This window comes from Harpia harpyja, chromosome 14, assembly GCF_026419915.1.
Source record: "Harpia harpyja isolate bHarHar1 chromosome 14, bHarHar1 primary haplotype, whole genome shotgun sequence".
Classification (NCBI taxonomy): domain Eukaryota; kingdom Metazoa; phylum Chordata; class Aves; order Accipitriformes; family Accipitridae; genus Harpia; species Harpia harpyja.
Genome location: NC_068953.1, coordinates 642,210 through 664,596, shown reverse-complemented (window position 1 = coordinate 664,596; position 22,387 = coordinate 642,210). Strand labels below are relative to the sequence as shown.

At 58.6% G+C, this 22,387-nt stretch overlaps 1 protein-coding gene across 2 annotated transcripts in view; it reads left to right on the top strand.

Annotated features, from left to right (window-relative positions):
- The first annotated feature begins 1,746 nt into the window (after nucleotides 1–1,746).
- DNAH17 (dynein axonemal heavy chain 17) overlaps nucleotides 1,747–22,387 on the top strand; it is a 38,655-nt gene continuing 18,014 nt past the window's right edge. Inside the window, exons 1-47 of one of the 2 annotated variants that reach the window (XM_052807558.1) lie at nucleotides 1,747–2,171; nucleotides 2,957–3,150; nucleotides 3,417–3,609; nucleotides 3,697–3,796; nucleotides 3,888–3,973; nucleotides 4,142–4,267; nucleotides 4,594–4,749; nucleotides 4,830–4,913; nucleotides 5,334–5,501; nucleotides 5,734–5,850; nucleotides 6,050–6,318; nucleotides 6,444–6,639; nucleotides 6,785–6,931; nucleotides 7,288–7,396; nucleotides 7,685–7,788; nucleotides 7,892–8,032; nucleotides 8,442–8,585; nucleotides 8,841–9,023; nucleotides 9,123–9,377; nucleotides 9,495–9,664; nucleotides 9,918–10,140; nucleotides 10,220–10,336; nucleotides 10,458–10,544; nucleotides 10,806–10,958; nucleotides 11,568–11,816; nucleotides 12,044–12,166; nucleotides 12,394–12,741; nucleotides 12,820–12,911; nucleotides 13,095–13,221; nucleotides 13,456–13,608; nucleotides 14,087–14,212; nucleotides 14,379–14,486; nucleotides 14,628–14,759; nucleotides 15,243–15,403; nucleotides 15,512–15,668; nucleotides 16,094–16,198; nucleotides 16,697–16,854; nucleotides 17,444–17,582; nucleotides 18,067–18,294; nucleotides 18,457–18,594; nucleotides 19,141–19,273; nucleotides 19,578–19,705; nucleotides 19,822–19,970; nucleotides 20,079–20,361; nucleotides 20,497–20,670; nucleotides 21,395–21,602; nucleotides 21,699–21,864. In XM_052807558.1, coding sequence (XP_052663518.1) covers nucleotides 1,827–2,171; nucleotides 2,957–3,150; nucleotides 3,417–3,609; nucleotides 3,697–3,796; nucleotides 3,888–3,973; nucleotides 4,142–4,267; nucleotides 4,594–4,749; nucleotides 4,830–4,913; nucleotides 5,334–5,501; nucleotides 5,734–5,850; nucleotides 6,050–6,318; nucleotides 6,444–6,639; nucleotides 6,785–6,931; nucleotides 7,288–7,396; nucleotides 7,685–7,788; nucleotides 7,892–8,032; nucleotides 8,442–8,585; nucleotides 8,841–9,023; nucleotides 9,123–9,377; nucleotides 9,495–9,664; nucleotides 9,918–10,140; nucleotides 10,220–10,336; nucleotides 10,458–10,544; nucleotides 10,806–10,958; nucleotides 11,568–11,816; nucleotides 12,044–12,166; nucleotides 12,394–12,741; nucleotides 12,820–12,911; nucleotides 13,095–13,221; nucleotides 13,456–13,608; nucleotides 14,087–14,212; nucleotides 14,379–14,486; nucleotides 14,628–14,759; nucleotides 15,243–15,403; nucleotides 15,512–15,668; nucleotides 16,094–16,198; nucleotides 16,697–16,854; nucleotides 17,444–17,582; nucleotides 18,067–18,294; nucleotides 18,457–18,594; nucleotides 19,141–19,273; nucleotides 19,578–19,705; nucleotides 19,822–19,970; nucleotides 20,079–20,361; nucleotides 20,497–20,670; nucleotides 21,395–21,602; nucleotides 21,699–21,864 — 7,652 coding nt within the window. In that variant the 5' untranslated portion in view covers nucleotides 1,747–1,826. Of the gene's footprint in view, nucleotides 2,172–2,956; nucleotides 3,151–3,416; nucleotides 3,610–3,696; nucleotides 3,797–3,887; nucleotides 3,974–4,141; nucleotides 4,268–4,593; nucleotides 4,750–4,829; nucleotides 4,914–5,333; nucleotides 5,502–5,733; nucleotides 5,851–6,049; nucleotides 6,319–6,443; nucleotides 6,640–6,784; nucleotides 6,932–7,287; nucleotides 7,397–7,684; nucleotides 7,789–7,891; nucleotides 8,033–8,441; nucleotides 8,586–8,641; nucleotides 9,024–9,122; nucleotides 9,378–9,494; nucleotides 9,665–9,917; nucleotides 10,141–10,219; nucleotides 10,337–10,457; nucleotides 10,545–10,805; nucleotides 10,959–11,567; nucleotides 11,817–12,043; nucleotides 12,167–12,393; nucleotides 12,912–13,094; nucleotides 13,222–13,455; nucleotides 13,609–14,086; nucleotides 14,213–14,378; nucleotides 14,487–14,627; nucleotides 14,760–15,242; nucleotides 15,404–15,511; nucleotides 15,669–16,093; nucleotides 16,199–16,696; nucleotides 16,855–17,443; nucleotides 17,583–18,066; nucleotides 18,295–18,456; nucleotides 18,595–19,140; nucleotides 19,274–19,577; nucleotides 19,706–19,821; nucleotides 19,971–20,078; nucleotides 20,362–20,496; nucleotides 20,671–21,394; nucleotides 21,603–21,698; nucleotides 21,865–22,387 lie in introns of those variants that run through there. The other variant, XM_052807557.1, reaches the window with a different exon arrangement.

Sequence of the window (22,387 nt, the reverse complement as noted above, 5' to 3'; positions counted from 1 at the left end):
GCCCTTGCTCTGGAGCAGGTGGTGAGAATGTGCCCAGAGCCTGCACCAGGGATGGCTGCTGTTGGGGGGGTCCAGCCAGGCCAGGGGCTGCAGCCCCCCTGCCTCTGCCTTGCAAACGCCCGTGTCTTGTCCTGTTCCCCCGGCCACTGCGCACGGTCTGGAGAGAGGCGCCTGGATCAGTATTAGTCTATTTATCAGAGGTGTAAATACTCCTGTATAGTTTTCTCCTTTTAGATTATTTTGTATGTCGGGTCGTTCTGTGCAGAGGCCTCTCTGGAGGGTGGGGGGTGGCAGGATTTTTTATTCTAACCTTTTTTTTTTTTTTTTTTTTTTTTTTTTTGCCACGGCCTTGTAAACTAGTGCTGAGGATCTGCAGCAAATAAACACTGAACCGCGCTCAGCCTTAGCCTCCTGTAGTCTGTGTGCGGCTCGGGACAGACAGGAGCCCCCAGCCAGCCCCTGCCTTGTGCCCCAGCTTTGCAACCAGGTTCATGCTTCTCCCAGGACCAAGATTTCGGTCCCCGGTGCTGCAATGTGCCACATTGCTGCCAGCTTCATCCGCTGCGGCCAACGTGGTCCTGGTTTGAGCCTCCGCCTGTTCCTGTACAAAGCCTCTCATTTATTGGTGTGCTGGGAGGTGTTTGCGTGCCTTGCACCCTCGCCAGCTCCCCATAGCTTCCCCCTGACCGCCAGGAAGGTGCCTTGGGGACCTCGCCACCGGGCACGGGGTGGCTGTGCCGGGGCAGGATGGCTCCTGGTCCTGCATCCTGCGTGCCACCTGCCCGGTGTGCAGTGGGGCTGGCACTGAGCTCAGCTGGGCAGGGGGCTGGCTGCCCACCTGCAGGGACCTGTGGGCTGGACCGTGTGGTGCCAGACCCCCCCGGCTGCACAGCGGCACACGCTGTACTGATGCGAGGGGCCTGGGACAAGGTGAGTGGTGGGGCACCCCCTCGGGTACCCCTCGCTGACAGCCCAGCTCTCGTCCGGCAGCTGCGGGATGGCAGAGCACCTGGGAGAGGAGGGGTCCTGCCCCACCTGTGATGGGGTCTTGGGGGGGAGATGGTACCCAGCTGGTACCAGCTGTAAATGGGAATGGGATCAAAAGCTACGTCAGGGCCAAGGGCAAGCCAGGAACTGCAGAGCCTGTGCCGGCTGTGCTGCTGCCACTGGGGCTGGGGGAGGCTGGTCTGGCCAAGGAGAGACATGGACCATGGCGGGGAGCCGGGGGCAGCCCCTGCCACGGACCCTGCCTGCCCCGTGCCTCGGATGGGGCAGCCCTTGGCACCACAGTGTGAGTCTAGCCGGGGTGGTGGATATGTGGGCAAAGAGCCTTCGCTGAGGGACGGCAGGCAGGGATGCTGAGGGGTGGGGGGCTGCCCTGCAGTTCCGAGGCAGTTGGGGCTGGCACCAGTGTCGGTTGGGGCTGGTGCTGGCGTCGGTTGGTGCTGGCGTCGTTTGGGCTGTGGACGGTGGCTGGAGGCTGCTGGAGGGCTGAGGGGTGCCACAGGGTGGGGGAGCAGTAGGGCCAGGCAGGATTGGGGCAGGCTGGGGGGCGATGGGGCCAAGGACAGGAGGGGTGACGAGGCCAAGGATGGGGCAGGCTGGGGGGGCTATGGAGCCGGTGGGGGCGATGGGGCTGGCAGGTCTCTGTGAGGCTGCAGCGTGTAGAGGGAAGGCTGAGGGCAGTGGCGGGGGGGGTGGCAAGGGGAGTGTGGAGGGGTTGGGGTGCGGGGTCTGCACAGCCCCTGGCTGAGTGGGGCTTTACCTGCCCCCTCTCCCGCTGCCCCAGGTGCTGGGGAGCTGCGGCCGAGCCTGGTGCCCGTGGGATGTCGGCCACGCCAGATGAGCGGCATGGCTTCTTGGAGAGCTTCACCACGCTGCTGCTGCGGGTCCGGCCGGACAAGTGGAACAAGTTTGTGGGCAGCGAGGAGGCTATGGCCGTGCTGGACGAGTTCTTCAGGCAGCAGGACATGCTGGAGCTGGTTCTGGGGCTGAATCCCGCCGGGCAGCTCTCACCGACCACCCGCTTCCCAACCACCCTCAGGGGCAAGGGTGTCTACTTCGTGAAGAAGAAGAGGGAGAACATCACCCAGGAGAACTGCCAGAGCGGGCTGCTGGTGGGAGACATCAGCCCCTCGCCCGTGGAGCAGCTCATCACCGTGGTGGAGGAGGTGAGTTGCCCACACAGGCGGCCACCGGGTGCAGGCTTGGGGCAAGTGGGATGAGCCAAGCTCCCTGCGCACACCGCTGCTGCCTGGAGACCCGCTGCGGGCTGCTGTAGCCAGAACTTTAGGTGGGCACAAAAAGAAACTAAATTAAATTAATAGAAGAAGAATTGCTCCAGGCGCTGGCCCTGGCCGCGCGGTGGCTCCTGGCCGCCTGCCCCGCTGTGCTCGTAGGCTGGCTGAGCCCCACCAGGACACAGAGCTGGGTGAAGGTCACAAGCCCACTTTTCTCCCAGGCCCCAGCTGGATCGCTTCCTCCCTGTGGTTTTAAAAACTCAGCGTAATTCCCCCTTCTCTGTGCCCCACAGCTGGGAAATGTCTGAGTGGATTTTTCTCAAACTTCTGATAAATATTCCCGCTCAGAAGCCTGCCAGCCCAGAGCACCCAAAAGCTGAGTCAGGTCCCAGGAGCCCCTGCAATTCCTCCTCCTCAATGCCAGGGGCTTTTGCTCATGCACCAGCCTCTGACCCCGCTGGGTGCACTCACTGCTCTGCTCCCAGCACTTCCCAACACATGAGAGTGGGAAACCCACCAGAGGGTGAGGGGATTCCTGGTCACGCTGATGAGAAAAACCTCAGCAAAACCCATCAGTGGCTGCCAGAGCTGTGGCTGGGCTGAGACCGTGCTTGGATGGGCAGCAAGAGGGGACGCTGTGCAAACCAGCATGGCTGCATGCTGCCCTTTGCAAGGGGAGAGCTCGACCGAGCGCCCAACTGAGCCCTCTCCTCCAGGTCATGTCCCCCCTGCTCCTGAGCAAGGAGAACACGGCGGGCTGGCCTGGGGTGGTGGTGGAGGACATCAGGCGACAAGTCCACCGGCTGAAGAACGAGATGTTTGTGATGGGTGGGAAGATCCAGGGGAAGCCGCTGCTCCCGCTGCCTGACCACCTGGATGGCCAGGATGGCTCCAACACCGTCCTGGAATGGTGAGTGCTGCCGGCACTGCTCGGTGCCAGCGAAGCCTGGCAGGAGCCCAGGGCAGCATGAGTCCCTCTGGGAGGGACAGGAGCTGGGACACTGGCTTGGTCCCTGAGCATCCCTGGGCACAGCCACCCCTCAGCAGCAGAGCACCTTCAAGAGGCTCGTACAGGCTGCTGTGCTGACAGAGTTGGCAACAAACAGGCGTGTGGGGCTCCCCCAGTGCGCTTCGGGGCCAGTCCCGCTGCTGGAGCATAACCCAGCTGCCTTTCAGCCTGGCAGGGCCCGTGGACGTTTCAGTGCTGCACGCCATCGAGACCATCATCATTGAGTGGTCCCACCAGATCAGAGACATCCTGAGCAAGGACTCGGCGCAGCCGCTGCTGGAGGGGCTGCACCCCCTGCCCAGGACCGAGTTCGAGTTCTGGCACACCAGGATGGGCAACCTGCAGTGCATCAACGACCAGGTACCCGCCTCGCCCGTGAGCGGCCGGCAGCCCTGTGTCCCTGGTGCTGAGCTCCCAGCGCTGAGCCCCCCACCTCTCCCCTGCCAGCTGCTCTCACCCCGAGTGACGGCACTGGCCGAGATACTGGAGAAGGCCAACAGCTGCTACTGGCCAGCGCTCCAGAGCATGTTCAGGGACGTCAGTGCCGGTAAGCCCCCGGGTGCTGTGGTGGGCAGCTGCCTCTCGCCTCTCCGGTGAGGCTTCCCCATCCCCAACGTGGAGTTTCTCCCCTGGCCCAGGCCTGGAGGAAGCCAAGGACGTCAGCCTCCACCTGCAACCGCTTCGGATCCTGCTGGAAGAGATGGAGCAAGTGGATTACTCCCAGGTAAGTTGTGTGTGGCAAAATAACCAGGTACTGCCTGGCTTCATCATCCAGGTAGAGGCAGCAACGCTGAGCCCCAGAGGCTGCTTGTGGGTGTGGATCCACCCCGGCTCTGCCGGACCCTCGTTAGCATGGCCACGGCCCCGCGCTAACGGGGCTCTGCTCCCACAGCTGCAGCCCCACCTGGATGGGGCACTGTGCACCGTCCGCCTCCTCCGGGCTCACTGCCAGTACTACAGCTCGCCTGCCCGCGCCATCGTCGTCCTGCAGGAGATCTGCAACCTCCTCATTGAGATGGTAGAGCCCCGGGGCCGGCGCCGGCTCCAGCGGGACAGCGGTAGGGCAGCACCGAGCCATCACCGTCTCCTCCTGCTGCCCCACTGTGGGACCGTTGGCAGGAGGGGTGACACGGGGCAGGCACGGGGAGCCCAGCTGGGATGATGTAGAGATGCCCCAACCAAGGGATCAGCAAAGCCCCTATGTAGGGCTGGAGGGGGTTTGGGGCAGGTGTGGGCTGCAGGTGATCGCCAGAGAGCCCATGGGGCCGGAGGGTGGATGGGGGCAGGAGGAGCCCCCCACGCTCCCCTCTGCCAACCGCCCCTGCCTGCATCTGTCTGTCCTAGACCCGTAAATTCCTGAGCCCAGAGGACGTGATGAAGGGGCTGCAAGGAGAAACCGAAGAGGTCTTAGGAGGAATCAGACTGAGCATTTCCACCATAGAGAAGCTATTCCAGTCCTACAGCACTTACTGCTCCGACCTGATGCCCACATTGTTCCCGGTGGGTGCCAGCGATGGTGCGGGTCCGACTGGCCCCAAACACCCCAGCTCTGTTCGCTGATGGCCCCTCTCTGCTTCCAGGAGGAGCCGCAGCTCTGGGGTTTCCCCCCTTCCCTCGTCTTCAGGAGAATGGACTCCTTCTTGCACAGGCTCAAGACCATTGAGGTGACAGCACAGCATTTTGGGGCACGGCACCAGCCCGTGTGGGCTCCCCGTGCCCTGAGGATGCTGGGGTGGTCCCCTGAGAGCAGCACAGGGGCAAACTCTGCTCCAGCCCCAGGGTGGGCTGGGGCTGCCCGCACAGGCAAGGAGCAGAGGGCAGGTGGGAGCCCAGCAGTGATGCCTTGCTGGGAGCGCAGCGGCATCATCCCCAGCAGGACACCAGTGCCCCTGCACCCCTGGGGCTGGATGGGTACCCCCAGCCAGGCCACAAAGTGCCCTCTGGGAAGGATGCTCCTCGGGAGTGGTGAACTCGCAGGATGCAGCCCTGTGCCTGCTGCAGCTCCTGCACCCGCAGCACTGGGGCTCAGGGAGCCGAGGTTTCCCACAGAGGAGCCGGGTGAGATGATAGTCTGTGCTTGCCAGGAGCTGTACCAGACAGCTATCGAGTTTCTGAAGCTGGAGAAGGCAGAGCTGGGAGGAGTGAGAGGAAATATCCTGGGGAGCCAGATGTTTCAGATCTACGAGGAGGTGTCCGAACTCATCAAGAGTTTTGCTGATTGCAAATATGATCCCTTAGATCCTGCAGAAGAGGTGAGTGACTGCTGGTATGGAAGTGTAAGCATCTGCTAAATGAAAAAAAAAAGCACTTGCCAGAACACACTGGAAGACCTGTGTGTAAAACTGTCCCGTGGCAGCACGCATGCTTGCGCTGGGGCAGGTCATGGGGTTCCTGGCTGTCTGGGTTCAGCGAATCCTTCAGGAAGGATTTGGGAAGGAAGTGCAGAGGCTGTGCCAGCTTAAATCATTTTGCTTTTACTGGCAGAAATTGAACAAAGACTTTGCAGAGTTCCAGAAGAAGATTCAGGATGCAGACAGGCGGCTGGCCACCATCTTCTGCCAAGGCTTTGATGACTGCAACTGCCTGGCATCCGCTGTGAAGGTACACGTGCCCCCCCCCGGCTCGACGGGTCCTGGCCTCGGGCACAGGGCATCCTTGCCTGAGCGCCAGAGGCTGGCAGCAGGCACGTTGCCTGCAGCCCAGCACGCTGCACCTGCGCTTGAGAGTGACCGTGGGGCTGTCACTGGGCCGTTCCAGTGATGCTCTGGAGCACAGAAGCCGACACCTCTTTCTCCTGCAGTTGGTGCACATGTTTGCCTCCCTGTTGGAGCGACCTTTGATAAAGGCTGAGGTTTCCCCCTATTACTCAGCCCTGCTGGGAATGTTTAAGGCTGAGCTGGAGAACGTGAAGGCGCTGTATGATGCCCAGACCGCTTCCCTGCCGCTGCACGGGGGTGGCCCGGCCATCAACAAAAACATGCCGCCAGTGGCCGGGCAGCTGAAGTGGGCTCTGGAGCTGCAGCAGCGGCTGGAGGGGCCACACAGGGACTTGTTCGCCATCAGCCACCCGTACGTGCAGGTCACCCTGTCACCCCACAGGGATGCGGGCCAGCAGCCGGCGCAGGATCTGGCCCCGTGTGTGTCTCCTCCCGTGCCCTACTGCAGCCACTGCTTCTTTATCATGACCTTGACAGTGTGATGGTCAGTGCTGAAGCTAAACTGGTATCTGGGAAGTACAAAGAAATTATGGGACTGCTGCAAGGTTACCGCAAGAAGGTCTACGAGGAATGGGTGCATGGAGCTGGCCAGGACTGCCACTTCAGCCTGGAGCAGCCCTTGATCCTGAGGGACCCTGGCTCTTCCCTCCTCAGCGTGAACTTCAGCAAAGAGGTCGGTGCTGGCACAGGCAGCCAGCTTGGTGCAGAGGAATGCCAGCAGTCCCTCACCTGAATGTAAATCTGACTTTCTCAGAGGCTGTGGTGGGACATTTTGGGTTTTACTAACAAGCCTTTTCTCTGGTCATCGTGTCTCACAGCTCGTCACTGTTCTGCGGGAGGTGAAGTACTTGAACTTCCAGCAGCAGAAGGATATCCCAGGCAATGCTGAGAGCCTCTTTGCTCAAAATGAGACTTTCCAAAAGTTTGTGGACAACCTGGATCTTATCGTTGGCTGGTACAATGAGGCAGGTTGCAAAGGGGAGACAACCTGGCTGCTTTTCCATGCCCTGAGCACTGGCCAGGCTGAGACTGGCTGGGGACCCCCCAGGGGAGAGGCTCTTACGAACCAGATCCTGGAAGGCTGGCAGGGTTGGGGTACAGCAGGCACTTCACCAGCACCCTGGGTCCCTGCTCGTCCCATGGCTGAGCCAAACTGCTGCTGCTGCCACCACACCGGCCTGCTTCTGCCCCCCAAGCTCCATGTTGGTGGGGTGGGGACCCCATTCCTTTGTAAAACCAGTGCCCTAGCAAGCGCGTCTCAGGTGGAGCAGGGTCCCTCCGCTGCCTGCAGCGCTCACCTGCGGATGCGTTGGCTCCCCAGGTGAAGCAGAGGCTGCTGCCGGTGGAGTTCCCACTGGTGGCAGGGGAGCTGGAGGCCATGGACAGCCAGCTGGCCAGCGCGGAGCGCACCCTGTTTTGGCACCATGAAGGTACAAACCCACCCGTGGCAGCCCAAGGCCAGAGATCCTCTTTGTTCCTTTCCGGGGGTCCCTGGTCCCCGGCACCGTCCTGCCTCCCACCCGGCGGCTGCCGTCGGGTCCCCACAGCCATCACACCCAACACACGGACCCCTGCCCTGCAGGCATGGGTGGGTGAGGCGGGGGGCCGGACGGTGTGCCCCCGCCATGGTGAATAGCCCCAAAGCGCCCCAACCACGGCTTGCTGCCTTGGAGGCGACTGTGTAACCTGTCAAGCTTGGATGTGCGTTTTCCTCCCAGGTGTCATGGAGTACATCCGAGAGATGAGAGAGATCTTGTATGACTTACAAACCAGGGTCCAGAAAGCGAAGTTAAACTTGGAAAATATCACCCAACTGATGGAGGTAGCTTTTGCTGGTGTTTTATGAGAGCTTTCCCAGGAAGCCTCCTGCAGGGATTGACCCTTCCCCAGCACAGCGGAGCAGCCCTGTTTTCTTCTCCCTGCAGGAGTGCTCAGCTGCTCCCTTGTTTGAAAGGAAGGACAACAAGGAGGCAGCGCTCCTGGACTTGGATGGGAAAGCAAACACCTTAACCAAGCGCTATGCTGCCATTAGGGATGCAGGTGTAAAGATCCAGGAGATGGTGGAGGTGAGACACATCCCAGGATGCTTCAGTCAGAGTTGGTTTAACAAGGAGTGTGTCCAGCACTCGTGTGCTGCGATGCTCAGAACCCAGTGGTGTCCCCTGCTCTGTAACTGTGAGCTGTGAACTCAAACCTGGGGTGCAATCCTGTGGTCTCTGCTGAGAAGAGGCTCCAGTGAAAGACCGTTGAACACCTCACACGGATTCCAGAAATCCACTCCCTGCTCGGGTGAGGTCTTGGCTGCAGCTTCTGGTGTGGTACAGCTGGGACAAAGGGAAGGGTGCAGGATCCGTGCAACAGCCAGGCAGGACAAACCCCCAGGGGCAATGAGAGAGGGCTCACTCACAGTGTTAGGAGCTGGTACATTTGCTGGACACTTATTGACAAATACTAATTGTTTTTTCCTGCTTGCAGGAGAATGCAGATCTGCTTAAGGCTGACAAGTCGTCGCAGATATGGCTGGACTATGTGGGATACATAGATGGAATCGTGCTGGACGGACTTTTCAGACTTGTCCACAAATCTCTGCAGCTGCTGCTCACCAACATGGCCCCTGACGTAGGTCCAGGTTTGCCCTGTGGCATGGTGCCCCTGTTTTCCTGATGCTCGGGATGTCCCACCACTCACTGTTATTTTCTTCAGGCATTTGTTTACTGGCCAAACATGCCTGTCCCAGTGCTCCCTGGTGCACCCGGGCAGCAAGTGCCAGAGGTGCTGGTGTCTCCCTTGTCCCCTCTGGGGGGGGACTGCAGGGCTGGGGGCCGGAGGGGACGTGGGGTGTGAAGCACCACATGGGGCGCTGACCTTTTTCAGGCCAACGTGGCCCCATTGTTTGAGGTGCGCATGGAGCTGTGCGACGGCAGAGTGCGGTACCATCCCTCGCTGGAGGCGGGAGATGACAACAGCTTCTTGGAGCTGATGGAAAGCCTGCTCAGCGATACCTACGCATCCGCGGCATGCATGCCTCGGCTGCTGGAGGGGAAGCTGAGCTACAAGGTGAGTCCATGGCGGGCAGCACCTCCTGGCTCAGCTGGAGGTGGGCGAGGATGCCCAGTCGCCCCAGCTGGTCCTCAAGAGCTCTGCTTGTCCCTTCAGACCACCCTGGAGGAGCAGGCAGATCTCAGCAGGATGCGGGACGAGGTGGTGTCACTGGTGGTCAGTGCCATGGCAGAAGGTGAGGAGTACAGCGCTGGCTTTGAGGAGCAAGCCCACCTGTGGCTGGAGGACCCCGGGGAGTTCCTGCAGCGCTTCCTCACCTTGGGCAGTGCCCCCGGCCCCGAGGAGCCAGAGCCACGGCTGGGGGAGCCCCCAGCTCACGGGACCCCGTCCCTCCAACTTTTTCAGCAGGAGGTATGGGGAGGGTGCCTGGGGACACGCTGGGCGCCCAGGAGGACACCGGGCACCTGGGGAGGTGCTCGGTGCCCGGGGAGGTGGCAGCTACGGGCTGTGACCAGATCTCGTCCTCAGATTGACGCGTGCGAGGCGCTGTGCGAGGAGGTGTCGGAGTTCGACAACACCGAGGTGTTTGGGGGGTGGCTGCAGAGCGACTGCCGCCCCTTCAAGCAGGCGCTGCTGGGTGCCATCAGGCGCCGGGGTCTGACGCTCCGGCAGCACCTTGCCAGCCACGTCACCACCAGGTAGGGGCCCAGTGAGCCCCAGCGTGGGGATGGGGTGCTGCTGTTGACCGGAGCCTGGCTGGGCTGTGGCAGAGGCACCACTGTGTGGCAGGACAGGGCTGGCCCCTGAGGGACGGAGCCGTGAAGGTGCTGGGCACCCCCACGGGGACAAGTCCCCGGGGGCTGTGTCCTGCAGAGCAAACCCTGAGTAAGCACTGGGGTGGCTGTGAGCCCCGATGGGGACGCCCGGTGAGCGCCGCCACCTTCTTCCCAGTCTCCAGGAGCTGGCGGATTTCATCCAAGAGGCAAATGCCGGCTTGAGTAAACCTCTGGAGGAAGGAGACTATGATGGGCTGGTGGGGGTGATGGGGCACCTGATGAGGGTCAAGGAGAGGCAGGCAGCGACCGACAGCATGTTTGAGCCCCTGAAGGAGACCATCGCCCTGCTCAGCACTTATGGAGAGGAGATGCCGGAGGAGATCCACCTGCAGCTTCACGTGAGCTGCTCGGGGTGCAGGGGGCCGGGCACGGGCTCCCTGTGGCCAGGCTGTCGACACCACGCGGTGCTCACTGCAGGACCTGCCCGAGCGCTGGGACAGCACCAAGAAGCTCTGCCTGCGCGTCAAGCATAACGCAGCACCCCTGCAAGCCAACGAGGTCAACATCATCCGCAGAAAGTGCCAGCAGTTCGAGGTGCCTGCCCTGGGGCTTGGGGGCAAGCAAACAGCTTCTCAGCAGCTTTGGGAAGACCCCGCTGCTCTCCCCGGCTGCTAGCTCCTGGCTGCCCCTCCTGAGCCCCGTCGTCCCCGCGCAGGTCCGGCAGCACACCTTCCGGGAGAGGTTCCGGGAAAAAGCCCCTTTTTCGTACACTGACCCAGATCCCTACAAGTCCTTGGACAAGGTAAGGAAGGGGAGGATGCCAGGGCCGCCGCTGTCCCCACTGGCCCTGCCTGGCCTCCCCTGGCCCTGTGCACAAGATGCTGCTACACAGGGGGGCTGGGGAGGGACAGCTGCTCTGGCTCCTGATGGGGAGGGTCCGGCCGTGCGGCAGCGACTCTCCTGTCCCCACCGCGCTGCAGTGGGGATGGAGCCATCGCTGGGGTAGGAGACGTGTCCCTGGCACACGGTTCCCGGCTGAGTCCTTTTCTTTTTCTCCGGCCAGCAACAGAAGAGCATCGCCGCCATGGAGAGCGACATGGCAGCCCTGTCCAAGTCAGCCGGGCTGTTTGAAGTGGCAGTCCCAGAATATAAACAGCTCAAAGCATGCCACAGGGAGGTGCGCTTGCTGAAGGAGCTCTGGGACATGATCGTCCTGGTACGTGTCACGGTCTGTGAGCCAGCATGATGGGAAGGGCAGGAGGAGGCAGGAGCACGGGGATGTGCAGAGCAGGCTTCTGGGATGTGCTGGGCTGGTCCTCACAGTTTTGAAGTTCCTGAGGCTGTGACGAGCTGCCCAGCATCTGCAGACGGTGGCTGCTGGTAGCTGTCTGCAGTCCAGTGCAGTGACTGGGAGCCCTGGGCTCGGTGCTGGCCCCTGCACAGCCCGCGATGCCCAATGCTGCCTCCAGGCAAGGGCTTGACAGCAGACTGCTGCTGGCAGGCACGGGCACCCGGCATGGGCACCCTGCACCAGCTGGGCATTGCCAGCCAAAGGTACAAGTTGTTGTAGCTCCTTCGAGAGTCTCACTGCCACGAGAGGTGGGATGAGACACGGGGCTGGTTGTCACAGCGTTAGAGCAGGTCTGCTGGTGCGGGGGCTGCGCACCCCAACAGGGGTGCATTGGGTGTGCAGGTGCTGGGCGTGCACATGTGGGAGGCATGGCGGGTGCATGGGGTGCACAGGTGCTGGGTATGTTGCTCTTCATCCTGGGCAGGAATGCTCCTGCTAATTACATGTCCTGTGAAAACGTATTCCTGAACTCAGGTTAACACGAACATTGACGACTGGAAGACCACCAGGTGGAAGGATATCAATGTTGAGCAGATGGATATCAATTGTAAAAAATTTGCTAAAGACATTCGGAGCTTGGATAAGGAGATGAGAAGCTGGAATGCGTTCACAGGGCTGGACAACAGCGTGAAGAACATGATAACGTCTCTGCGCGCCATGAACGAGCTGCAGAACCCTGCCATCAGGGACCGGCACTGGCAGGAGCTCATGCAGGCAACCAAGGTATTCCCAGCCCTCCCGCCCTTCCATGGCTCCAACCCCTGGCCTGGGAGGCTCCTGAGATTTGCACCCATCAGGGGAAGCATGCAATCTGTTTTAAAAGCTGGCCATACACAAATATTTGTGTAGGGTCTTTAAATGTGGGTGTTAATGAGCTTGTTTGGGTGAGCTGCTGGGCTCCCTCTCCGCGGAGGGGAGTCCATGCCCCGACGGTGCTGGTTTTGCTCCAGGTGAACTTCACCATGTCCGAGGAGACAACCCTTGCAGATCTGCTGCAGCTGAACCTGCACAAGTTCGAGGATGAGGTTCGCGGCATTGTGGACAAAGCCATGAAAGAGTCAGGGATGGAGAAGGTAAACGGGGCTTGGCTCCTGCCCTGCTTTGCTGAGAGCCCTGTTCCATTGCAGCTCTGTGGCTGTTAGCGCTCACGTTCCTGCTCCTGGGGGCTGGAGTCCACCCAGCGTGTGGCACCCATGTTGCTCGTGCCCCGGAGGAGGTGTTCTGTCACTGCCTTGCCTTTCCACAGCGTCTGGGACTTGGCACCACAGAGTCCAGCTCATTTCTCATGCCCCGTCTGCAGGTGCTGAACGCCCTGGATGCTACCTGGGCAACAATGAGGTTCGAGCATGAGCCCCACACCAGGACTGGCATCATGCTGCTCAAGTCAGATGAGGTGCTCATCGAGACGCTGGAGGACAACCAAGTGCAGCTGCAGAACCTGATGACCTCCAAGCACCTAGCCTTCTTCCTTCAGGAGGTGTCAGGCTGGCAGCAGAAGCTGTCGACCACTGACTCCGTTATCAGCATCTGGTTTGAGGTGCAGAGGACATGGAGTCACCTGGAAAGCATCTTCATCGGCTCCGAAGACATCCGCAGTCAACTGCCAGAGGACTCAAAGCATTTTGATGCTATTGATCAAGATTTCAAAGTGCGAAGCCTGTCCCTCGCTGGGCCCCAAGAGCTCGCTGCTGGCTCAGGTAGAGCTGAAGCATTTTTCCTCTTGCAGGAATTAATGGCTGATGCGGTAAAAACTCCCAATGTGATTGAAGCTACAAACAAGCCTGGTCTCTATGACAAGCTAGAAGCATTGCAGAAAAGGTGAGGTTTGTGTTGTCCTGATGAAGCGTTACGGAGAGGCCTCCACCGGCTGGTCTAGGGCCAAAGGAGGAGTTTGATTTCTCCAAAGTGGTGTCTGTTTCAACATGACAAGGACTTAGCAAAGGGTAAAAACTAATATGTGAGGGGGTTAACTGCAGGGTTTTTTTCCTTTGTTTCTGTTAGATTGGTGCTCTGTGAGAAGGCTTTGGCTGAATACCTCGAGACGAAAAGACTGGCTTTTCCCAGATTCTACTTTGTTTCCTCTGCAGACCTGGTTGATATTTTGTCTAATGGGAATGAGCCAGTTGAGGTATGGGTTGTGCGTAAGGCATGGAGGCAAGTCCTGTGCCTCTTGCATGCTAACTTGTTATAGCAGTTTTAAAATATCTTTCATCTGAACGGACAGAACACCATCCCTAGTACCCCTCTTCTCAGGGATGCAGCACCCTGAGAGCCGTGCAGGATTTAATCCAAGCGGTGATTACACCTCTGGATGGGACCATGGGACAGCGGTCCCTGACCTCTGCCGTGCCTCTGTTCTCAGGTGTCCCGTCATCTCCCGAAGCTGTTCGACAGTCTGGCTAAACTGAAGTTCAAGATGAGTCCGGACAAAAAGCCCCTGAAGGTTGGCCTGGGGATGTTCAGTAGGGACGAGGAGTACGTGCCCCTCGACGCAGACTGTGACTTGTCCGGCCAGGTCAGCTGAGCTTCATGGAGCCTCCGCTTGCAGGGGCAGGGGTGGGCAGGCTCAGGATGGGGATGAGCTTTTTGCTTGCTGCACGCTAACAGCCTGGCAGCAGTTTTAAAATGCAATCACGAAGCCTTTCAGTCAAAAAAAACCCCAGAAACGGAATCTGCATTACGGGTGTAGAACAGCGCTGCGGCAGTATCAGAGTCATATAAACCCGCTCCAGGCTCGCAGCCCCTCAGGCAGTCGCAGTGTGTTTTTCCTCTCTTTGTTTCTCACCCTCAGACCATGCTCCATAAACTGCCATGGGAAGCGCCCTGCGGGGCCGCGTACCGGCGTCTTTCACGCAGCTCGTTATGATGCGCAGGGAGAAGCTTGCCACGCAGAGCAGCGGGGAGCCGCTTGCACGCTGCCAAGGGGTCGTGCAGCCAGACTGGACACAGGCTAGGAACTGCACGCTCAGGGTTTGCTGGATGTGACCCTCTAGGTCGAGGTTTGGCTGAACCGAGTGCTGGCGAGCATGCGCTCCACCCTGCGGTGCCTGATCCCCGAGGCCGTGGTGACCTACGAGGAGAAGCCGCGGGAGCAGTGGGTGTTCGACTACCCGGCACAGGTGGGAGCTGCCGTGCAGGGCCGGGCTGGCCGGCGGCTCCGGGAGCCAAGGTCCGAGAGCAGGAGCAAGCAGAGAGCCCGGGGAGGTGCAGGCGCCTGCCCTGAGCCTTCGCGGGCAAGGTGTGTTTCCCTTTATGGCCATGTTTTGTCCCTGTGGTTTGGTGCAGGTTGCTCTGACGTGCACCCAGATCTGGTGGACCACAGAAGTCGGCATTGCCTTTTCAAGGCTGGAGGAAGGCTATGAGAATGCAATGAGGGATTACAACAAAAAGCAGGTTGGCATCCCTTGGGCCTGACCTCGAGCTGTCCTGCAGCCCGTCTCTGTTCTGAAGAGGCGAAGTCCAGTCCAGGGGGTCACACGGAGACGGGCAAAGTATGATGTCATTCTTCTGTTCATCATCTCTTTCCTTCCTCAGATTACTCAGCTAAATGCACTAATTTCACTACTCATTGGAAACCTAACTGCCAGAGACAGGATGAAGATCATGACAATCTGTACCGTTGATGTCCACGCCAGGGATGTTGTGGCCAAAATGATCCTTGCGAAAGTATTTGTTACAAGAGGATATTTTTACTGCTTTGTTTCTTGGCACTTCTGAGCACGGTTTTTCCTGTTATTTTATTACTTTCCAATATTTTCAAAGTATCCTGATTGTGTGAGGAAACCACACATGAGGTGTTAGGGGTGCACGGGAGCTGGGGAGGTGACAGCATGGCCAGGGTCAGATAAGACCAGGCTGGATCTTGTGCAACACCAGATCAAGGAGCAGTTTTGCTTGTTCCTGCCACGCTCGGTGGGAGCCGGGACCCTTGGTGCAGGGCGGTACACCGAGTCGGCGGGCATGGGGCAGGCTGGGCCACGTGGAGGGATGGTCCTCACCCACCCGAGCATTGCACTGGGACCTGTTTGCACGCTCTCCTCGTGTATGGAGGTGACAAACGGTCCTGACGTGTGTTTGGGAGCTCGCTATCGTGGGTCAGGGTGGGCAGCACCGGCGCCTGCCTGCCCTCCGCAACTGGCTGCTCCGCAGGTGGAGAGTGCCCAGGCGTTCACCTGGCAGTCGCAGCTCCGGCACCACTGGGACGAGGGGAGGAGGCACTGCTATGCCAACATCTGCGACGCTCAGCTCCAGTACTCCTACGAGTACCTGGGCAACACCCCCCGGCTGGTCATCACCCCTCTGACGGATCGGTAGGGGCTCGGCTCCCTGCACCTCCCGCTGCCCACGCCAATGACGCGGGCTCCGTGGCTGTGCCACGCTGCTGGCACTGCTCAGCCCTGACGTCCTCCCCTCCGCAGGTGCTACATCACCTTGACACAGTCCCTCCACCTTTTCATGGGGGGGGCCCCCGCTGGTCCTGCGGGCACTGGGAAGACGGAGACCACCAAGGACCTGGGGCGGGCAGTGGGCATGATGGTCTATGTCTTCAACTGCTCCGAGCAGATGGACTACAAGGTAGGGTGTAGGTGAGCAGGACGGTGGCACCGAGGCAAAAGCCATGGGGTGTCCACCAAGACAAGGGGGGACCCTCTTTTGGGAGGCACTGCTGCAGCCTGCAGGCCCTGTGTTCGGCTGCAGCATCCATCGCCGATGCCCTAAAGCTGCTCTCCTCTCCCCGGCTTGACAGCCAGTGAGAAACATGTGGGTCCAGCAGCAGTCCCTGGTGCCATCCTGCACCACTCACTCCCACCACTGCTCCAGCCAGCTCGTGTCCCTGGAAGCCTGTGGGAGCCCACTGTGGGGCATTTCCCTAGGGAACAGCACAAACCATAAAAGCAAGAGCAGCTCCCAGCATTTGAGCTTTCTTAACAAATCCCCACATTGCAGCCTCCATGCAAAAGCTCAGTGTCTGAAGCCCATCTCTGGTGCTTTCTCTCCAGTCCTGCGGCAATATCTACAAGGGGCTTGCTCAGACCGGTGCCTGGGGCTGTTTTGATGAATTCAATCGCATTTCAGTGGAGGTTTTGTCCGTGATTGCGGTTCAGGTACATGCTCTCCGTACAAACCAGCAGCAGTGTGGTGCCATAGGGACTGGAAGAGATTTTCCAGTTCACGTACTGAATGGTGTCACAGTTAAACCTGACTTTCAGAGGGATGGTTTGCTGTTGTTGTTTCCACTGTGTTGTGTTGGGACACAAATGGAGGGGAAGTGCAGCAGTACAGTGGCTTTGGGCATGTTTAAGATTGCACAGCCCATCTGTGTCCCACCCCGGTGGCCTGTCACCCCCCTGCCAGCTTTGCCATAGCCCACAGCCAAGGCGTCGTGATGCCTGGCAAGAAGCTGATTCAAGGCCAGCTCTCCTGAGCCAGGGGATTGCTATGCTGCCATGGCTTCAGCAAGCTCTCAGTGTTGTCTCTAGCATTGCTGATGGCACAACCGAATCTCCAGGCTTGCTTTCCGTGGGTGGCGGTGAGGGTGAGCGGGGGGCGCAGGGCAGGGAGCCGTGGGGCTGCTGGCACTGACACCTCCACTCGCCTGACAGGTGAAATGTGTTCAAGATGCAATTCGTGCCAAGAAGAAAACATTCAATTTCCTTGGAGAGACGATCGCTCTGATCCCATCGGTTGGGCTGTTCATAACCATGAACCCTGGCTACGCAGGACGGACAGAACTGCCTGAAAACTTAAAAGCTCTGTTCAGGTACCTGTAGGCAGACGGGTCAGTGTGTAACTGGCAGTCATTATAGCATTTACCTCTGCAGTAATACTCGTGTGCTACATCCATAATGTGACCTAAGCCTTTGCTAGTGCAAATGAGGATATTTGTGTGTACTGGCAGCTGTTGTGTCAGGGAGACCTTGGCACTGAGATGGTCAGAAGCTGAGAGCGCTGGGCTGCTCAGCCTGGGGAAGAGGATGCTTGGGGTGTCTAATTGCCACCTTCAGCTAAAAATCTGACTGAGAATAAGAAAAAAAGGGTCAAGCGCTGGAAGGGATGGCCCAGGGATGCTGTGGGATCTCTGTCCTTGGAGGAACTCGAACGGTGACTGCAAAGGGCCCAGGGTGGCCTGATGCAGCTGTGACATGAGCCCTGCCTGGAGCAGGAGGCTGGACAAGAGACCTCCAGAGACCCCAGCTGGTGTAAATTACTGCCCGGTTCTCTGATGCTAACAACAGCCAGGAATGATTTATATTGGAAACTTGAGTGCAAATTCTTGCTGGCTGTGGGAGGGCGAGGGGCTTGTGGATGTTCATGCACAGCCCTGCTAACCTGCTGCTGCTCTTCTCCAGACCCTGTGCCATGGTGGTGCCCGATTTTGAACTGATCTGTGAAATCATGCTTGTTGCAGAAGGTTTTATTGAAGCTAAGCTTCTAGCAAGAAAGTTCATTACGCTGTATACACTCTGCAAAGAATTACTGTCTAAACAGGTAATTTAACAATATTGCATGGTTCTTTAAGATGAAAGAGTTAATTTGAATTTCAAACCTGATGATGGATAGTTTAAAAATTTCTCAGCTGGTAGTAATGTGCTGATTTGCGTTCTGCACAGTTCAGGTCTATGGCTGGACAAATTCCACTTCCACACTGGTGCATCATGTGGCATATTTCTGCCTTCTGGAAGAAATCAAGAAGTCCAAAAATAGAATAGAATAGAATATAGCCAGTTAAGATGAGAGCATCCAGATATTATTCATCTCAGCAGAAGTGATTTAGGAAGCAAACCAGACTGCTGTTCACGTCGTGGCAGACTGGGCCTTGTCTTGTACATAAGCTCACTTTAAGTCCAGTCTGCTGGACACTGCATGGATAACCTCGCGGTGGGGCGATGGGCAGGGTGTTCCTCTGTAATGATGTTTAAAGCAGTTCTCTCTCACGAAAGTGAAATTGTAATACTTTGCTGTCTGTTGCCAGGACCATTATGACTGGGGTCTGCGGGCTATCAAGTCCGTGCTGGTGGTAGCGGGCTCCTTGAAGAGAGGGGATCCCGGCCGTGCCGAGGACCAAGTTCTGATGAGAGCTTTACGAGACTTCAACATCCCCAAGATCGTGACAGATGACTTGCCCGTCTTCATGGGGCTGATTGGGGACCTCTTCCCAGCGCTGGACGTCCCCAGGAAGAGGGACCTCAACTTTGAGAAGGTACAAGCCCTGGCGCAGTACCAGCACCACAGACATCCCAGCCCTGGCAGGGTCCAGAGGCTGAAGGTCCATTCGGCACTTCTGGGGGCAGCTGGCTCGTCTCTGGAGGTCTTGCCAAGGTGGTGATGGCTGCCTGTGGTCAGCACCTGCTCTCCTTCCCAGATCATTAAGCAGTCCATGCTGGAGCTGAAGCTGCAGGCAGAGGACAGCTTCGTGCTAAAGGTGGTGCAGCTCGAGGAACTGCTGCAAGTGAGACACTCCGTCTTTGTCATCGGCAATGCCGGCTGCGGCAAGTCCCAGGTAGCGGCCAAACCATCCCAGAGGACACAGGTCCCCTCCTGCCCCGGCTAAGCACATCCCACAGCCCCCCCGGTCCGTGCAGACCCCTGGCTGCACCAGCAGCAGTGTCTGGGTAGAGGACGGCAGCACGGCCATTGTCCGTGGCCATGCCAGGCCCTCCAGCACCACGCGTGCCAGGCTCAGCCCATGGAGCCGAGCAGGTTTGGGAGGGGGCTGTCCCTGTACCAGCTGGCATGGTTGAGGGACTGCCCAGGACGCCCCTAGGGAGGGCAGGGGCACACTCTCGTGATATTCTGCATGCTGCAGTGCCGGCAAGATGGGCAGGACGGTGCCGGCTGGTGGAGCTCTGGGCTCTCACAACACCCCAGCCAGGAGCTGGCTCTGCAGAGGGAGGTCCAGAGCCTTCCCAACAGCTATCCAGGCCTGGGTGCTCCACAGCGGGTGGGAGCAAGGCTCTGTGCCCCCGGCTGCAGGCAAAGGCTGCTAAAGGCTGCAGACACCCTCGTAGGAACAGCGGCCACAGCTGCACGGTCCCCCTCTCCGCAGGTGCTGAGGTCGCTCAACAAGACGTACCAAAGCATGAAGCGGAAGCCGGTCACCGTGGACCTCGACCCAAAGGCTGTGACCTGCGATGAGCTGTTTGGGGTTATTCATCCATCCACGCGAGAGTGGAAGGATGGTGAGACACCAACGCTTGTGTGCGTGGCCACCTGAGCAGTCACTTACCCCAGGTGGGACCTGGCACAAACCATCCTTCAGCAGCTGCTGGTGCATAGGCAACTATCTTCATAAAATGTGAACCTATAAACGATTTGTGATGCAGTGGTGGGAATAGGAAGACCTTTCCTTGGGGCTTTTTACTGGAGTGTGAGGGAGGAGGAATGTGTTTCAAGGAAGCACCCAGTCCTGCATGTCCCTCAGCAATCATGCCATGCGTGGAAAGAGCTGCAAAGGACAAACCTATGTGTCTCTCTATGGGGCAGGTCTGTTTTCTTCAACGATGCGTGACCTGGCTAACATCACACATAAGGGGCCCAAGTGGATTATCCTCGATGGAGATATTGACCCCATGTGGATCGAGTCCCTGAACACAGTCATGGATGACAATAAGGTTGGTGCTATCACACTCCAGGAGCTTTGCTTGCTCATTAACTCAGGGTAATCAGCTTGCATTCATGCCTAGGACCCAAGATCAGGGCATCCCCAGTAACAGGCTGCTTCCTCCAGGTTCTCACCTTGGCCAGCAACGAGCGCATCCCCCTCAACCCCACCATGCGGCTCCTCTTCGAGATCAGCCACCTGCGGACTGCCACACCAGCGACTGTGTCCCGGGCAGGAATCCTCTACATCAACCCCACGGACCTGGGCTGGAACCCGTGAGCCTGGGGAGGGAATGGGATGAGATGGGACGGGATGGGACAGGATGGGACGAGATGGGTGCTGGCCCCCCACGTGCTCACCTGCAGCCCTGACCTCTCCCACAGCATTGTGACCAGCTGGATCGAGATGAGGACGGTGCAGTCCGAGAAGGCCAATTTGATGATCCTCTTCGACAAGTACCTGCCAGCGTGCCTAGAGAAGCTCAAGTCTGGATTCAAGAAGATCACCCCCGTCCCTGAGGTCACAGTGATACAGACAGTGCTGTACCTGCTGGAGTGCCTCCTGACGCCACAGACCACCCCGCCGGACTCCCCCCGGGAGCTCTACGAGCTCTACTTCGTCTTTGCCTGCGTCTGGGCCTTTGGAGGGGCCATGTTCCAGGACCAGGTACGGCCGCCTGCCCACGCCTGCCCGCTGGCCAGAGCGTCCTGCCCAGCTTCATCCCTCAGCTGCATCCCTTTGGAAAATACTAAAGCAACAACGTTGGACAGTTTCTCAGTTTTTCTGTTTGGTTCCTCCCAGCTCGTGGATTACCGCCTGGAGTTCAGCAAGTGGTGGGTGAACAAGTTTAAAACCATCAAGTTTCCTTCTCAGGGGACAATTTTTGACTATTACATTGATCCAGAAACAAAGAAATTCATGCTCTGGACTGAAAAAGTGCCAAAATTTCAACTTGATCCTGAAGTCCCTTTACAGGTATTTCCCACAAGCTCTCTGTGTTTTATTTGTTTATTACTCCATGGTCTTCCCCTAAGCAACACTGTGCAAGACCCCACGCTTGGAGCAGCACAGGGATTCAGGCTGGCTCTGCCGTGCCACCCTGTGGGCTGGTGACACCCAGCAAATCCTGTGGGTTTCTGTGGTTCTGCTTTACTCTGCGGAAACCTCAGTGAGACCTGCAAGTTGCAACTCTTCTTTTTTAATTTCAGATTAACATATGGCTTCATAGATTCTCATGAAACAACTATTGCCTAAATGCAAAACTGTACTTTAATACTTTATTTGCATGTCTTTTGAAATGCTCTCCTGAGGGAGGGGGTTTGTGTCAAAGATGTCAGGGAAAGGCAGAGGTGCTGCAGCTGAATTTGGCCCATGCATTGGCTGAACAAAGACACTGGGGACGGTTTCAGGAACCATGCTGTGTTGTTCTGGTTTAACAACTCATTTTTCTGACAGCTCCTATTTTTGGTCAGAAAATTTTTAGAGTAACCAAGCACCTGAGACTTTTTGCTTTAGAGAGGGACTGGGTTTGTACGGAGAGAGAGCACCTTCCGTTAGACAAGCTGGCATTGCCGGGAAAACCAGGCAAGGCTACCGGCACGCTGTCCGCTGCTCTAATAGAAGACCCCACCTCTGCGTGCAAACGTTGACTCCAGCAGCAAGAGGCGAGCTCCAGGGATTGACGGTATGATTTCCCCAGGCCTCCATGGTGCACACGACGGAGACCATTCGCATTCGCTACTTCATGGACCTGCTGATGGAGAAGCAGAGGCCGGTGATGCTAGCGGGGAATGCGGGGACAGGAAAATCGGTCCTGATGCGGGACAAGCTTGAAGCGCTCAGTGCAGATGAATACCTCGTGCAGTCCGTGCCCTTTAATTTCTACACCACCTCGGCCATGCTGCAGGGTAAGGATGGCCTGAGCTGGTAGCCGGCCCCACGCCGGGCTGTGCCGTATGGCCCTGCGGCGCTGCCCCACTGCTTAGCTGCTCCTCTCGTTGCAGCTGTCCTTGAGAAGCCCCTGGAGAAGAAATCAGGGAGGAACTATGGCCCGCCCGGGACCAGGAGGCTTATCTACTTCATCGACGACATGAACATGCCAGAGGTGGACAAATACGGCACCGTGGCACCGCACACGCTCATCCGGCAGCACATGGACCACGGTCACTGGTGGGTGCCCGGCCAGCAGCCCCCACCATGCGGCCTCAATGACCCTCTGCCCAGCAAACCCGTGCCGTGCTGGCACCTCTGCCATCGCGGTGCCCGACCCCAGCTGTGCCCTGCCCGTACTGCCTCCTGCGCCACGCTGCCAGTGGAGCTGAGCTGCTTGTTCCCCCCAGCCTGCTCATTCCCAGAGCTGCGGGGAAGGCTTTGGCAGAGGAATGGGAAAACTCTCTGCTGGTGACTCCAAACTGCGTCCAAAGCAAACAGCCCCGCTGCCAGCACCGGCGGGGGAAGCCCCGGCAGGGGATCCCTGTGCCTGGCAGCGCAGCATGCGGCGCAGGCGGCAGGGAGGGCTCGCTCGGGAAGGGGGGAAGAGGTGACGAGTGCCTGCTGCTGTGGGGGGGTTGGGGCCAGGTCTGGCCGTGGGGCATGGGAAGGGTCCCACATAGCATTGCCAAGAGTGGTGCTGGGCTTTTCCAAGCATCAGGGAAATGGGGATCCCTGCTCCCGTGTCCCCTCCGATGGAGCT